The sequence below is a fragment of the Anastrepha obliqua genome, chromosome 2 (assembly GCF_027943255.1).
Source record: "Anastrepha obliqua isolate idAnaObli1 chromosome 2, idAnaObli1_1.0, whole genome shotgun sequence".
In the NCBI taxonomy this organism is placed as follows: Eukaryota; Metazoa; Arthropoda; class Insecta; order Diptera; family Tephritidae; genus Anastrepha; species Anastrepha obliqua.
In genome coordinates this window covers 52,736,428-52,754,178 of record NC_072893.1, presented here as the reverse complement: position 1 = coordinate 52,754,178, position 17,751 = coordinate 52,736,428, and the positions used below count along the sequence as shown (strand labels likewise).

At 37.1% G+C, this 17,751-nt stretch overlaps 1 protein-coding gene across 1 annotated transcript; it reads left to right on the top strand.

Moving 5' to 3' along the window:
* Positions 1 to 7,747: 7,747 nt before the first annotated feature.
* Positions 7,748 to 11,461, top strand: LOC129238588 (poly(ADP-ribose) glycohydrolase). Its single transcript, XM_054873658.1, has 4 exons — positions 7,748 to 8,201; positions 8,281 to 8,944; positions 9,002 to 9,911; positions 10,012 to 11,461. The coding sequence occupies exons 1-4, from the start codon at positions 8,138 to 8,140 to the stop codon at positions 10,564 to 10,566; spliced, it is 2,193 nt and encodes a 730-aa protein (XP_054729633.1). The 5' UTR covers positions 7,748 to 8,137; the 3' UTR covers positions 10,567 to 11,461.
* The last annotated feature ends 6,290 nt before the right edge of the window (positions 11,462 to 17,751 follow it).

Sequence of the window (17,751 nt, the reverse complement as noted above, 5' to 3'; positions counted from 1 at the left end):
GTAGTAGTAGTAGATATGTATGTAGGAATAGCAAACAGAAGAGTGAGATAAAAGAACGTAGTAAAAGTTAAGCAATGCGAACAAAACACGAAATCGAAATGTAAAGAAACAAAACGGCAACGGAAATTAGTAATTAAGCGGAATTGGAAGAGCAAAGTTTTTGAAACAACTCGAATTGGAACGTATTTTTAGGTATATGTGTATAGGTGTGTAGACATGAAAGTTAAGATATTTGTACAGAGCGAAAATAACTATAAAGTAAATAAAGAGAGTTGGTTAAAAATCGAAGAATGCTGAGCTATTTTTTTGTGATAGAGTAACATAGAGAGTAAAACGAATGGTTAAGCGCGAGATTAGAGAAATTGTGAGCGCAGAGTTTGAGATTACATGTTTGTGAGAATTTATAGGTATAAGTAGAGGAAATTGGTATTTTAATTGGAAAAGTGGTAAAGTGGAAAAGTGAAAAAGCTTACTGGAATTGCTTAAAGGAGAAATGTTGAGTTTAGATGAAAGGACGAAAGGATAAGCGAGAATAACAACGAATTGACGAGAATACGAGTTTAATCTTTGTTGTTGGAAAAATTCAAACAAAAGATAGGAAAACAAGTCTGCAGATAATTGTTTCAATATAAATTAAAAAAAGAGATTTTTAGGCTAATTTTTCAATATAAACTTAACGAATGCTTATCCGTAAGGCAGGGTTAAACTTATATTGAAATACTAGTCTTTATACATTTCTTATTCAATGGCTGCAGTGAGGAAACATTCAGCTAGGGTCCTCTACATAAAAAGGTTCACAGGCTTAAATCTCCGGGCATGAAACATGAAATGATAGAAACCGTTTTTTCTAATAGCGGTCGCCCTTCGGCAGGCAATGGCAAACCTCCGACTGCTTTCCAGTCATGGGTTGGTACGTGATTGCCATTCGGAATATAGAGAGAACGTAGGTTCGAATCGAAAACGTTTTTTTCTAATAGCGGTCGCCCCTCGGCAGGCAATGGCAAACCTCCGAGTGTATTTCTGCCATGAAAAACCTCCTCATAAAAAATATCTGCCGTTCGGAGTCGGCTGGAAACTGCAGGTCCCTCCAACAACACAAGACGAACACCACAAATAGGAGGAGGAGCTTGGCCAAACATCCAGCAAATGGTGTAAACCCCAATTACATATAAATATAAATGACAAGGAGTCAAACGGCAGATGAAAAATCATTATGCACACACAGTCCGCGAAAAATACATATATATCACCTCCTCATTTTGACAACTTTTCTTTTTTTAAGGCTCGCTATTTTTTTATAAAAGTACAGATCACGGTCTAACAAAAAGTTATATAAATTTAACTTGAAAACTTTATACAAATATTAGAATAATTGGACAAATTTTCATCAAAATTTCAAAGTTTTTAATGAGAATTAAAAAAATTGGGTACGCAGTTTTATGGCCCATTTAATTTGTCTGTAATAAAGTGAAAGTTTGAAGTTGCTTGAAAATTGCGTTGATTTTTTATAATTTTTTTCTTGATGGTGTTTGACATTTTTCCAAATAACAAATCTACCAATTCTTTTGATATGTAGAAAATGCGCAACACCGTTAGGGGAAAAAATTATCAAAAATCAACCAAGATTTTGAGTCACTTGAAACTTGGTTTTTATTTTACCCAAATTTTAAAGCAACTTTTTTTTTTAATTTTGATAAAAAATTTTTATGAAAATTCGGCGATTTTTTATAAATCTTGTACAAAGATTGAAACTTTAATTTATATTGTGTTTATTATAGAATTAACTATATTTTTATTTAAAAATAGTTTAAACGAAAAAATTAATAAGTAAATAGTTAAAACGTGTCAAAATGCTGAGGTGCTATGTATATTTTTCACGAGCCATAGACAGCTTCAGGCTTGAGCACACTGGCGATGCTCTACATACAACCTCTTCGTCAATCCTGACAGTTGAAGTGAATGACTTTACTCCATTGCGTCAGTAAAACGGTGAATTGGAGAATAGGGCAGGTTTGTCACTTTACTGCTTCGCGTTTGGAGAAGTCAAAAATCAAGTCGATGCTCATTTATTTTTACTATTCCAAGGGAATTGTCCACAAGAAGTTCTTGCCAATCGGCCAAACCGTCAATGCAATTTTTTATCTGAATACCGCAAAAGAGGAAGCTGTGCCTGATTTTTGACTAGAATCGCATTTAATTAATCAATCACTCGCCGTATTCGCTTGATATGGCTTGTACCGACATCCTGGAGGACATTTCGGTCACTGACCTGAAATACAATGTGTCGCGCAAAACAATGTATCGAGGCCAGAGGGTACTTTTTTGAATAAATAAACTCGAAGTTATTAAAGTGCCTGTCATTTCTATTTTTAGCTCAGCCTTGCTTATTTTGGACTTCACCTTGTACTCGTACATATCGATCTTTAGGTGATTCACCAAGTGCCGTAAGTGTAGGATTGTCTTATGTCTTAAAGTTTTTAACCGTTAAATGAATGATTAAAGGACTTGAAACCACAACGAACTATTTGTTGATAGTCTGAAAATTGATGGCATGACTTGTGCGGTGCCTTGCAAATCTCCTAAATACTATTTTAGGCGTTTAAAGTGAATGACACCCTCGTGAATGCCGCAATTGTATCACTAAGAAACCCTACTAGGTTGAGGTGCAGCCTTCTTATGTCGCGTTGCCTTGTTTACACGTAAAGCACTATAAATAGGTGTTGCGTTCGATGCCTATTTCAGGTATAGTTAATAACAAAATTCTCGGTGTTTGTATGCTGCGAAAGAGCTTCTCATAAAACCCATCTACCCTTCGTTGATGGCATAAAACTGTTGGACTCCAAAATTGTGTGCCAAATCACCGCTGATAGCAAATAGACTGCGATCAGATTATTGCATACTTTTGTGAGCCTAACTAATTCAGCCAAAAATTGTGCGCTAGCAATTCTTACAGTCCCACTGTAGCCAGGAATATAGATCTTAAAATAGCAGGCGATCAAACTCGATAAATCTCAATTTGAATTGAGCCTCAAAAAAGGTGTTGGATGTTATTCAAAAGTGAAAGGTGCTATAGACAAAGACGTAAACAATGTGATAATGTTTTAAACTTTATTTTAGTTGAAATATCTTTTTGATTACGGCATTTTTTAGTTCGCTTTAAAAGAAAAGAGAAAACAGTAAAATATTTATAATTCAAAATTCATTAAAGAAAAAGGCTCTCCCTTTGGAACTGCTTTTACTGCTAACGCACTCGCACAAACACACATACATAACTAAGTAAAGACAGCAATACAAAAACCGTCAAAACACAACTAGTAAAAAGTTTTCTTTCAGCAAAAAAATTAAATTAAATTAAAAATATTTAAAATAGATTTGCAGGCGTGAACATTTTGGATAAATGAATAAAACAAATTAAAATTAGTGAACCAACAAAATTCGAAATAAAAATTACAAAAAAATACAATTTTAAGGACATAAATTTAGGAAGTAACGTCAAACAAAAAATTCAAGTCTCTAAATTTAAGCTTTTGGTGTTTTAAAAGGATAAAGAAATCAAAAAAGGAGGAAATTGAATATTTTAGGCGATTAAAATGAATGCGAAAAATTTATATTTGGATAAAATAAAATTTAAGTGAAGAAATTGAAATTAAGCCGAAAAAATTTTAAGCAAATCTCGATGTTTTAAATTAAGGAAATGGCATGCAAAAAGTAAATTTTAAACCACTTTTTCTGGACAAAATAAAAACTAACAAAACAAAAATTATGCCCATTATAAATTTAAAGACACACGCACACGCACACAAACACGGAAATTCCCTAGTCCAAAACACGCATAACAATTTAGCTGAACAGTAAAAATATTAGAAATTCAATTAAGATATTAATGCGAACCTCTTTCACTTTCGTGTCTTTTACTCAGCAAACAAAAAGAAGTTAAATTGACGTATGTGAAATTAAAAATAAAAATTAAAAAAAAAACAATAAAAACACTTAAAAATAATTAATACTCACACATAGACACCACGTCGAAAGTAGTAAGAAAAAGAATCAAGTAAGTCAAATTTTTAAAATAATTTATGTATGTTCAAAAGAGAAAACAAAACACAGGAAAATGTTTCAATTCCACCGGTCCATAATTTAGTATAAATTGAAGCTTTCTTTTTTCACGCTACAAACAATTACTGATGAAATTTACTATAGCGAAAAAATACAAACAATAAGTGAAAAATACAAAACCATGAAATTAAATGCCTGCCACAGAATGACAAAACTGTAAAAGTAAACACAAAAATAAAAATGAAAATCAATACAAAAAAGTTCAATTATTCCGTTCCAGTTTATCACAAACAATTATAAAAATTTCTAATTTAATTATTCAAACAATAATTTTACAACAACAACTGTGTAAAAAAGTTAAATTGTTTCATTATCTCAAGTAAAGGCGATTTTCTGAAATGTTGTAAAGAAAACTGACAGAGAAACAGTTTCGAATTCAATTGAATGTTAAAAAAAAAAAAAAATACCGCAAAACGTACACACTTAACAGATATTATAAAGCCGATACAAAACACTGAATGAATAAATAAAACAAAGAAACAAAATGTATACATACATGGAGTTTTATATATGTACAAAAAAAGAAAAAAAGCTATTTTAAATTTTTTAATAGAGGGAAAAGGTAAGTAAGCCCACAAAGCCATTTGAAATTTTATGCTGTGCTACCAAGAATGATGGGGAAAGAGTTTGCGGGTTCCGAATTCGCCGTGTCGTAAGAGTCCATCAATAAACAAATAAAAGGAAGGGGAATTACTTTTGTTTGTTTTGCATTGCGAAGGGAGCTGACGTCAGAGTAAAGTAACTGTTTTTTAATGGCACCACCTCCTGTACTCAATTTGCCTTGCTGCGCTACGCTTAGTCTTAACCTTCGGTAGACACATCTACCTTTTTTTACGTAAACGACAAACTGGGGTAAGTTTTACTACAATTCATAAACTCTTTTCCACAAACAGAGTAAAAGTTCTTATGTACACTTTTTTTGTAAGTATTTACATAAAATAAATTTAGAATTAATTGTTTAATTTAATTTATTCAAAGATATCACATAAAGAAAATTTGTTTCAGAAATAGGCTTGTGTTCTAAAGAAAAAAAAATCGGAAAACTATGCTGAAGTGTTTAAAGTGCCAGTCTGGCACTCCTCAGGTAGCACCAAAGCGCAGTTTTGATACCGTTATGAGAGCAACAGGCAGATATCTACAGCCAGCCAGAGCTGTTGATATAATGGAGAAGATTGATTGGATTTAGGTTGGCGCACTACCCCAGACTGTCGAAGAAAGGAGCGCTCATTGACATTAATCGTCTAGCTGCCAAGCCCGGACATATACAGAGAAAGTGCTCTACAGTCTCCTTCTCGGAAAGGTCCCCACAGCTTCTAAAAGTAGGGGTTAAATGGTAACCCTTCTAATAGGGCAACCATAGCTTTTCCGCGTGTGTGCCGATCATCCAGTGACCAGTAAACACAGCTACGAGTTTGGAAATTGAATGGCTCGGAGTCCAAAAGACTTTTTGAGTCCTTCGTATATCGTATTGGGGCCAAAGGATTTTCGAAATAGCGCATGAATAAATGGAACTCTATCTTTTCTGCGCTTTCCTGAGAAATAATTTGTGCAGTTCCCCTTTTACCATTGTCAGTGGGATGCAGATGACTGGGAAGGAGGCCTCTGAGGCCAATTCAGTCGGCACATTCCTGGCAAGCTTATCAGCTTTTTCATTCCCCTCTATGCTCCTATGTCCTGGAACTTAGATCAGAGAAATGTTACCTGCACACCCAAGAGATTTTATATCCTCCTTACAGGAGTTTACTAATTTCGTTCTGCACCATGGCTTCGTCAGAGTCTTGAACGCGGCTTGACTATCAGAGGAAATGTTAACATCCCCCCAGCCCCCGCGTCTCCTAAGCATTTTGCATGCCTGCAGAATCGCAAAGACTTCTGCTTGAAAAACACTAGCAGTGTTCGGCAGTTTAAAGGATATAGATAAATTGGCTGATTTAGAGAAAACCACTGCTCCGACCCCCGATTCCATCTTGGAACCGTCAGTGAAGATAGAGGTGCAAACTTCGGGGCAGATTTTCCCCTCGATCCAATCCTGCCTATTTGGAAAGATTGCGCTAGCACGGCCCTCAAGCTCTAGTTTGCGGATAGAGAGATCGCAGAAATACGGTGTTAACTGCCCGAAAATGCTAACATGTACCTGGAGAGTTTACCTCTAGAGGCCAATCTTCTTTAACCTGATTGCACTTTGAGCTGCGATGAAAATAACGGAAAAGTCGATGAGAAGTAAGTGCAAAGGAAAGAAAACTATCTTGGGCTTCAAAAAATTATGTATTAAAAGAATGGGTTGGTGCGTGTCTACCATTCGGAATGCAAATAAAACGTAGGTTCCATTCTCGGAGAAACATCAAAAGAAAAGAAAAGTGTATTTCTGACATGAAAAAAGCTACTCATAAAAATATCTGCCATTCGGAGTCGGCTTTAAACTGTAGGCCCCTCCATTTGTGGAACAACATTAAGACGCACTTCACTAATAGGAGGAGGAGCTCGGCCAAACACCCAAAAAAGCTGTTCACGCTAATCATATAAGAGTACAAATAATAGCAAATTCATAAAAATTAGTTAGCAAATTTATAGTTAGTTAGTTAGTATAAACTATATTCCATTTCAATTTCAATTTATCTGTTTCGTTTTGTACCTAGTAAGACAAGGTCTCTTTGTGTATAAAATTAATCAAAAAATGAATAAATAAGTAGTCAAATTTTATCAATATGTGGCGTACACTGTCCTTACGTACATAGCTTAGTTTTGTCGAAGATGCTTTTTTATTTTTATTTTTTTTTTGTTCAATTCCATTTCTTAAGGAGTGATTTTCTTTTAGAGCAATATTACCGATGCGATCTAGAAATCCGGCTGGAAAATTTGTATCTAATTTGTATAATGAAATAATTGATTTTGATGGCGATGGTAGTGTTCTAGACAATGTGTATGTCTTTTGAAGTTGACTTTATATGCAAAACAGTAAGCGAACTACACACTGGGGTAAATTTTACCCAATCACTTTCTTAGATCTGCATAAATTCGATGCTCACAAACTACTGAGGTCTTACTGCTTGAATTCGAAGAGTAAAATCAGCGTTGCTAAAGTACAGCTAACGGTATATTTGCAAATGTCAGCATAAACAAGCCGTAACCCGTCAAAGATTTTGTGAGATGACTCGCACCCCGGTGTGTCTACCGAAGGTCGAGCGAAAATATTTTGAAAGTGTTGCTGTTATACGATAAGATTTATAAATAAGATTTTATAAACAAATACTACATATCCCGTTTTTTAAAAAATTGGAAAAAATTGTCGATTTAATTATAATATTCGCAAAATATCGCTTTTCGTCAAACGCAAATGGTCCGGCAGCAACGCGCATAAAACTCGGCAGCGAATTGCGAAACATTTGTTGTCTAGCGATGTGTTGCAGCGTGTTTAATATTGCGTATAACTTATGAATATTCCTAAAACTATTTTCTTGTGATCCTGCTGGTTTTATAAATGTTTATTTTTATAGTAAATTATGATATATTATAATATTTATCGTACAATTATCATAATTCCACATTTCAATTCATTTAAAATCGTGCAAGCCATATGGCAGCGCCGGCTGTCAGATTTTGTAGAGTGGCGTAGTAAATTGGATGGGCAGCACTTACGCAATGGGAGAAACCGGCTGATAATGAAAAAATCATCACGCATCCCAATTCGCTTAAACCAGCATTTTTAAATTGAATTCGTTAATTATTTACGCGTTAAAGCAGAAATTCCCTGTTTAAAATAACCACCAATCTAGAATTTAAGCTGGTTTTTCGTTGAAGCAGTGGCTTTGTATATTCTCATACGTAGAAATCGCAGTGGTCAACTGGAAATTTTTGTAACACCAATTCTCCAATAAACAGCTGTATCTGCCTTGTGTACTGGAATTTTTCAATCACTCGCATTCAGCGTTAATTTGTAAAAATTTTACGCAAATTCCATCAAACTATCTACGAGTCTGCAATTAATTGCAGACGCATTACAATAGCAACTTGTGCACGAGCTATGGCAGAAGGTGGGAGTGGTAGCGATAGTAGTGTCGGCAGTGTAGTTTGTGTTGAAAATGGTGGTATGTGAATATAGTACATATTGGATGATTTACAAGAAAACTAAATAATATATTGTTTTAATATGGAATATAATTATAGTTGAAGGTTCCGGCGTCGGTGAACATTGGCGTGGCTGCTCGATGGAGGAGATCCATAATGGTTTGAATGAATTTGAATTGGAGCATGTGCCAGCGGTGCGTCCCAGTGAAACACATACAGTACTTTACCATTGTCCGATACGTGAGCCAGACAGTGTGCCGCCACGTCCATTGCGTGCACATCACAAGTGGGATGCGACACATGTACGTTTGCCTTGCTCCAGCAAAAGTCAATATCCTGTTACTGCAGCCGATGGAAGTTCCACAATAGAAGCACGTTGGGAAATGATAGAAAAAGCACTATTGCAACCGATTAATAACAGTAAAGAACTACAAGCAGCCATTCTTTCGTACAATACAAAATATGAGAATCAATGGAATTTTCGTGCACTTCATAAGCTGCTTGAGGATGATTTGGATGAGAGTGAAGCGCGAGTGTTCTTTGAGGACTTGCTGCCACGTATAATACGATTGGCGTTGCGATTGCCAGAATTAGTGCAAGCGCCAATACCTTTGCTTAAACAGGGCCAGTGTCATTCGGTCACGTTGTCGCAGCAGCAGATATCTTGTCTTTTGGCCAATGCATTCTTGTGTACCTTTCCACGCCGCAATACCATGAAGAAGCGTTCAGAGTATAGCACATTTCCGGATATAAATTTTAATAGGTAAGTAAGTTAGTAAAATAACTATGTTCCACAAACACTAAATTAACACTACCTTAGGCTTTTCCAAAGCGGCGGCGGAGCAGTTATCGAGAAAATAAAATGTATCTGCCACTATTTTCGACGAGTGTGTCCTACTGAGCGCGATAGCTCTAATGTGCCCACCGGTGTGGTAACATTTACACGACGCAGCTTAGCTGCCGGCGAATTGCCTAATTGGGCCGAAATTCAAGCACCACTGGGCGCTACACCGCTACACATCACTTCTGCCGGCACAATTGAAGATCAGGGCCTCGGATTGCTGCAAGTAGATTTTGCCAATAAATATCTTGGTGGTGGCGTACTCGGTGGCGGTTGTGTACAAGAGGAAATTCGATTTGTAATTTGTCCTGAACTACTTATCTCCAAATTATTCACGGAGTGCTTACGTCCAACCGAGGCACTACTAATGGTCGGTGCTGAACGTTTCAGCGACTATAACGGCTATGCGGGCACATTTGAATGGGCGGGAAACCATGATGACTGCATACCACGCGATAGTTCACGACGCCGCCAAACACATATAGTAGCTATTGATGCACTGCATTTTATGCAATCGCAACATCAATATCGCGAAGATCTTATAAAACGCGAGCTGAATAAGGCGTATGTCGGATTTCAGCATACGCTAAGTACGCCGGCACCTGGCGTGGCTTCAGGTAACTGGGGCTGTGGTGCATTCGGAGGTGATCCACGTCTCAAAGCTTTGCTACAAATAATGGTGTGCACTGTAACCCAAAGGCCGCTTGTTTATTTCACATTTGGAGATGCGAAGCTGCGGGACGAAGTGCATCGCATGCATACATTTTTACTGGAACATAATGTGTGCGTAAAAGACTTGTGGAACTTGCTGACCAGCTATCAGAGCCAAAATATGACACCCAATGAACTGTACAATTTTATCTATGGATGCATTAGCAATACATTAAAGGTACGTCTAGAAGTTGTAAGAACTCTTTATTATGCTACATTTTTTTTTAATTAGTTGCATTTGTATTCAAATATAATTTCGACCACTGCTTTGCTTTCAGCACAGTCCGAAGACGAAAACGATGTCACCAAAATGTAAGAATATACGCAATTTATTAACATGTTGGTTGAAGCCGCAACAAGCCAATGCAAGGGAAATGCCAGTTTCCTCTTCAGCTGCACGGCGAAGTAATTTGAGCCAAGACATTTTCGCCTCCTCGGAGTCGGAAGTGGAGGCGGATAGTGTTCCGTCCGAAGATTCGATTGTAGCCGTAGATCCCTCGACCTCTCCCTCGGCCAGCAAAACGATAGCAGCAAATGCGCAAAGTATTGCTACGACAGAGCAAACCAAGAGCTCGCAGTTACATGATAGTGTTGAAATGGCGAGGAATGATAACAAATTGTTAGCTGGTAAATTAAAAAGCGACCAAACGGAATTGCAAATGAAAAAATCAAATGTATCACCTTCAGCCGAGAAGCCTACAGGGTCACGCCAACGCTCACTGCTGGAAATGTTAGACCAATGCTATACAACAAATGCTGGCCCAGAAACCAAACGTATTTGTCTGAACAAAACTGGAAACCTAAAATCAACGACACCGACAAAGCAACAATAAATTTTTTTTAATAACAAATAACAAATTTTGAACACCAAATCAAAACGGATGCATTCGTGCATATTTTGTACTTTAATAGCGGATTTTACCATTGTTGACAATTCATGTAAAAAAGTTGTATACACACACACACGCTTACAAACATAAGGATGGGTACTGTAAAATATTGTATGGCAAAAGTGCTTTAAATTTAATTTTTGCACAACCACCCGAACCGCAGCGGAGTGCATACAGGCTTTCGCTTGTATAAATGACGTTTCCATTTTCGCAAAAATGTGCCGCGAGACAACAGCTGCAGCGAATGTATAGAACAAATAAGCACTAAGCATTGCACTCTTCAAAATGCGGCTAAAAATAAATGTGTACACAGATGTGCTCGTACGAGTATGTAAAATACGCGGCTAGGCGTCATGTGCGCCTGTTACGGCTGTTACACGCTGCACTTTTGCACACACCCAGCCACTTGTGCGTCACTTATAATTTACGAAATGTTTCAAATACCACTTGTTGTAATTCAAGTTGTTTGTTTATATTTGGAAAATATTAAATGCTTTAAATTCTACTCGTCGCTTAGTTGTTGATCGTAGCGAGCGAAAGAGTTTGTGACGTTCACCGGCAGCGTGAAACGGGCGTGATATAGCGAACAAATCTCGAGAGTCAATTTTTTAAAGCCGTTTTCAAATAGTTTGTTTACTAGCGCTTGATTGCCGGCGTTCGTACCGCTAATAAAAGGTTTTAGTATTCGTCTGAAGATAGGAGGCTGCCACGCTTATCAAGAGACAAAAGTTCAAAAACGAGATTAGCGTCACTTTCGTCAACATGCAATCTGTACGCGTCTGCTAAGTTTATATTTTATTTTAGACATGATGTCTTTTTTTTAAACATGCAGTGATGAACCAAAGTATTGGCACACCAAAATTATTCCACTTTAAGGGGTTAGGTGGGTTACATAGGTTCAAAAAAAGGGTATTTTTACTATTTTTTTTAATATATACAATCATATATTTTATTTAAACAATTCAGCATATCAAAGATACATATTTAAACAGTATTTTGTGAAATTTTTATTTAAAAATTCCGAAAACTCAGCCGTTGATACTTCATCTCCCTTAACGTCTCACAAAAAAATGCTCTTGCCGTGGACACCATAACTCATTATTGGTTCATCTAAAATCAAAAAACCAAAAATATTTCGTTAGTACATGGATAAATCTCGTTACTGGACGAAGGAAAAAAAAAAAATTAATTTGAATTTTTGACAGACTTTGAACAAAAAAACACATTTTTTGGTCGAATTTTCGGCTCGAAAAAATTAGTTGTAATAAAAAAAAAAAATCCTTCGTTCAATAACTTGATAATGTTATTCCAAAGATGTGTGCAAAATTTGAACAAAATCGCTTCATAACTTTTCGAGAATTCGTGTCCACCGACTTAAAAAATCGAGTTTTGAGATAAACGCGTTTAAAAACGAAACGCTGCACTGACATGGCCTGATGGGCGGAACTTCTGAAGGGTCTATCTCGTAGAATTTTACTCTGATCAATTTGAAATTTTAGGAGAATATTTTAAACATATTATACTATTTAATAAGACAAAAAAAAAAAATCGATTTTTTGAAATTTTCAAACCCACTTATGGAGTGATTTTTGATCACAACAAAATTTGCTAGACAGAAGGACAAATTAATTATAAGTTGAAGCGGAGCCGCGAATAACGTAAATGCCAAATGAATTTTAATTTCGAATTACAAGTAAGCGGTCTTTTTAAAAACTTGTTCAGTGGAAATCGTTTCATATTCCAAGCGCGACAGCAGTTAAAACGTTTTTCCACTATGCACAGCATCTATACTGATGGCTTTTGAAAAGTTGTTCCATTGAGCAATACAGCTTGAAGGACTCATTTTAAATGTTACTATCGCAAAAAAAAATATTTATTTGTTTTTTTTTTTTTCTTTTAAATAAAGAGTATATTATACAGGGTGGGGCATAAAGCGTTTGCTTTTTGAACCACCTATTTTCATGAGAATGGTAACACAAATGAGATGTCAAATGTGTTCATAATTTACTTAAAGGTTTGACATTTACGAAATGGGACGCTATACGCTTGAACAAAATTGGGAAATATTGAAAACCTATTTCCAAAGTGGTGAGTCTTCTTCTTCTTTTCTGATTTTCACATCGGTGGCTACGTCAGTAAGCAAAATGGTCGGATGTGGGGCTCAGAAATTCCACACGTTACTGTAGAGAAGCAAATGCATCCACAACGAGTCACTGTTTGGTGCGGTTTTTGGTCTGGCGACATCATCGGGCCATTTTTTTTCGAAAATGAGCGAGGAGCCGCGGTTACAGTAAATGGCGAGCGTTACCGTGACATGCTCAAGGAGTTTTTGTTTCCAAAAATTGAAAAGGATGACATGGACGACATTTGGTTTCAATAGGACGGTGCAACTTGTCACACTGTCAAAGTTACACTCGAACTTTTGGCTACCGTTTTTGAAAACCGAATAATCATCCTAAATTCCGATATCAATTGGCCGCCTCGGAGCTGTGATTTAAGCCCGTTGGACTATTTTTTGTGGGGAGCCGTTAAGGACAAATGCTATGCGAACCATCCAGAGACGATTGATGCTTTAAAAGACGAAATCGAAGTTGCCATACATGAAATTGGTGCCCAAACAATCGAAAATGTGCTTAAAAATTGGGTTGATCGAATGGCCTACTGTAAAGCCAGTCGAGGCAGTCATTTGAACGATATTATTTTTCATTCTTAAATGACAATGTTCAATCTTCAAAATAAAAAAAAAAGAAGTTTGAAAAAATATTGATTCGTTTTTTTTTTTATATGGCCGATTCAAAAAGCAAATTTTACTTGGCCCATCCTATACTTCTGGTTGGAATGTCATCAATGACGACAGGAAAAGAAGCGGTGATAACATGCAGCCCTGCCTGACGATGGCTTCAATTCGTTTGGGCTCCGACATGCAAAATTCGACACTCAAAGGCTTCGTATTAAGCCGACCACCATGTAAGGGACTCTTTAACGTAGTAGGGCACACCATATTTATTTGTTCGGCGATAATGTGGAGAGTAGCAATATGGCCGGTACATGATTTTTGACTGTGAATGCCAGTATCTCAAAGTGACATTTATTTCATCTTTGATACTGTACAGAATGACTCTGCAGAGCACTTTTAGACCAACAAATAGGAGCAGAATACCCCTCCAGTTATCGCATATAGTTAAGTCTCCTCTCTTTGGAACTTTAATTAGGAGACCTTGCATGCAGTTCTTTGAAATTGATGGCGTATTCCAAATTTTATCAAAGTTTTTCTGTGAAAGTTCCGTATTCGCTTTGCGCATCTCTGATATTATTTGGTCGATGCCGGGAGCTTTATTTGATTTCATTACCATAATTGGTGCTATGATTTTGTAATGTGCTGGTGTTTCAGAGTTTATGCGTGAGTTGCGTCGGAGCTTTGGTGGTTGGTCAGCTGGCCCATTAATCTTGCTCGTGCTGGGGGTAACGTGGAATAGGTCTTCGAAGTGTTTCACCCAACGCAGGATTTTGTTTGTTTGTTTTTATTCGTTAGGATCCTACAACTTTTTGATTTTACAGGCAGTTTGATTGCTGAAATTTAGCGCAAAGCTGGTATTCTACATCATACAATGCCCTCATGCCTCCTGTGGCTGCCGCTATCTCCCCCTCGTTAGCAAGGTCATCTATCCACACTCTCCTGTCTCTTGGGCATGCTTTCTTAACTTCTTTTACCAAGTTGAAATAAAGGAGCTTTTAATAAGAGGTGTTATTTTGATACTCAAAGAAAAATGCTATTTTTTAATATAAATGATCGGATGTTTATTTCATTATATGGAGGAAGGTACGCCGTTAATAGTGGAAAATAACCTTAGGCAAATGACCACCACGACCACGCTTACAGGACAATATACTTTTCATGAAATTTTCCATAACTGAATTGCAAAGTGGCTGCCCTATGTCCTCGATAGCTTCACGAATTCCATCTTTGAGGTCTTGAATCGACCCTGGGCTATTGACGCAGACCTTCTCTTTCAAGTGGCGCCAAAGGAAAAAGTCACAAGGTGTTAAATGAAAAGAACTCGGTAGCTAATTGTGAGCACCTCTTCGAGAGATAACACGGTGCGGAAACTTTTCCCCGTAAAAGATCAATCGTTTCGTTGCTTGTGTGGCACGTAGCGCCGTCTTGTTGAAAATAAACGTTGTACAGATCAATATCATCCAATTTCGGCCATAAAAAATCGTTAATCATCTCTTGATAGCGCAATCCATTCCACTGTAACACCTTTTCTTGGAAAACCCATACATCAGTCAGGTTTGATATTTAGAGTCCTCGTCCTTTCTTTCTCCAGTGCGTCTTTAGCACATCTGCGCTGCTCGATTAGCTCCCATGTATACCTGACAACCATTCGGAAGTGCATAGGTTCGAATCAAATAATACAGGGTGGCTGATGAATTTTGCTACATTAAGAAACTCAAATAACTTTTTTTTTAGTGTATGGAATTCATTTATTTTTTTTTTTTCAAGTTGAAGGTCATTAAATTTTATTAAATGTAGCTTAACTATAATAGTTTTAAAAATAATTGAATTTAAATGCCCCCCCATGCTCGTTGACACAAGTGCGGCATCTTAGTAAAAAGTTGTTCATTGCTGCTTTGAGAGTTGCGACAGGAATAGCCGCAATTGTTGCCCGAATGGATTGTTTTATTTCATCCAAATTTGTTGGCTTTGTTTTATAAACTTCTTGTTTACATAAACCCCACAAGAAAAAGTCAGGTGCAGTAAGGTCAGGCGACCTGGGGGGCCAACGAAATTCGGAGTTTCTTGAAATCAGTTTATTGGGAAATTTTCGTCGCAACTCTGTCATAACAGTCTGGGCTATGTGAGACGTTGCCCCATCTTGTTGAAACCGCACAGAGTTGAAAGGCGTGAAGAAACCGCACACCACACTGTCACGCGAAGAGGATGCAATTTCGTCTCGTGGAGTATCTGTGGGTTAGAAGTACTCCATATTCGACAATTTTGTTTGTTCACATTGCCGTTTAAATCGAAATGGGCCTCATCAGACATGAAAAGGCAGTTTAACATGTTTTGGTCTTCTTCCACCATTTGCAGGATCTTCTGGCAAAATTCCAAGCGAATCGGCAAGTCTGCTGCATTCAGTATGTTAACCATTTGAATTTTGTAGGGAAATAAGTCTAAATCTTTGTGCATTATTGTTTGCAAAGAGTGTCGGCTGCCACCAAGTTGAGCAGATAAGCTTCTTGTTGAAACCCTTGGATTGCTTTGTATAGCTGCAGCTACAGCAGCGATCGTTTCCTCCGTCCGAACAGGTGGGTTTCGATGATAAGGCCTTCTTGCGACTGTTCCTTGCTCAGCAAAATTATTCACCAGTCTCATTATGGTCCATCTGCTCGGGATATCGCCGCCAAACATCCGCCTGTACTCTCTCTGTACCAAAACTACGGATTCCAGTGCGTGATAGCGGCGGACTATCCAAATTCTTGTTTGCGTGTCCCAGTTATCCATTTTAATAAATTTTAAAGATCAATCTACAAATTAAAACAAAAATGGAACAGATAACTTAAAAAGAAAAAAAGTTATTCAATTTTTTTTTGGTAGCGGCTTTCATCAGCCACCCTGTACAAAACGATTCTTCTAAAGCGGTCGCATCTCGGCAGGCAATGGCAAATCTCCGGGTGCATTTCTGCCGTGAAAAAATCGTCTCAAACAAAACTATTTGCCGTTCGGAGGTGCCGTGAAACTGTAGGTCACTCCATTTGTAAAACAACATCAAGATGCGCGCCACAAATAGGAGGAGGAGCTCGGCCAAACACCTAACAGAAGTGTACGCGCCAATTATTTATTTTTATTTATGCTTCTGGCCTTTCTTTCACACTTGCTAAGTCCGATCAAATTTTTGCTTGTTTCTGTGAAAACGCCCTTGATTCCATTCTACAGTTGATTCACTGTACCCGCGTTTGTTAATTTAAGAGCGCACGCTTCGAGTTCGGTGACAAAGTCCTTAGCCACACTTTCGTCTTCTTCAAGTCGCTTAAGGGGGGGGCTAGGGTTAATTCCACTAAAAACATGCACTTATTTATGAATTTTTTTTGGAAAGATGATTCATGTAAATTTATTTATCCAATTAGTATACTGTAAACTCATATTTCAAAAATATTTTCAAAAATTTTCACAAGAAAATATACAAAATTGAGCCGTTGACAGCAGATCTACGCAGACGTCTCGAAAAAAAGGCAATTTGCCGTGGACAGTTTTTCTCAGCATTGGATCATCTGAAATCAAAAAATCAAAGAGTTTTCATTAGGTAATCAATTGTCCGAGGTAACCTGTCGAGTTTTTATTAAAAAAAAATTTTTTTTCAATTTTTTTTAACATTTGAAGTAGAAGTGCGATTTTTAGACGATAAATCGCATAATATTGTTTATTGTAAAATAAATAAAAATTAAAAAAAAACCTCCCAGGATTACCTCGGTAATTATGTAGAGAAAGTGTGTCGAGTAGATTTAGAGAAAAAGTGTCCACCGCCTTGAAAAACGTCGTTTTCCAGAAAATCGCCAACGGTTATAATGCTCTAACTTTGTGAGTTTTGCACCGATTGACTTAAAATTTGGATACAACATTCTTGAGATTATGTACATTCATTTTCTCAAATAAACCAAAATCAATTTTTATTGACCCTAAAAACCCTACCTCCCCCCTTAACCTTGTAATGACATCCTACTTTCTCTTCCTTACTTTCTATTCGTGAGACTGCAACGAAATTTACTGGGATAAAACTGTTGTGCTTCGTGTAATTTCTAGTTTTCGTTTTTCTCGGTGTTTCTCATAAGCGAGTATTCCCAAGAAACTGCCTGCTATCGCACGCTTTATTACTTTTCTACTATTGTAGTTTTGAGCACTTGAAACGTCATATTAGAAGACACTTGTCCAACTTATCACAAAACCATTAAAAACAGAAAAATAACAAAGGTCGATTTTAAGTAGCTTAGATTTGCGATCCCTCTCAACTGATTATAGGCTAATCACATCCATGTGCGCAAATAAATAGCACCCATTCTGAGTTAGGCATTGCGTCAGGGTTTACCTGCAAATTTTACTCGTATGTACATGTCCATAGACATGTTTGA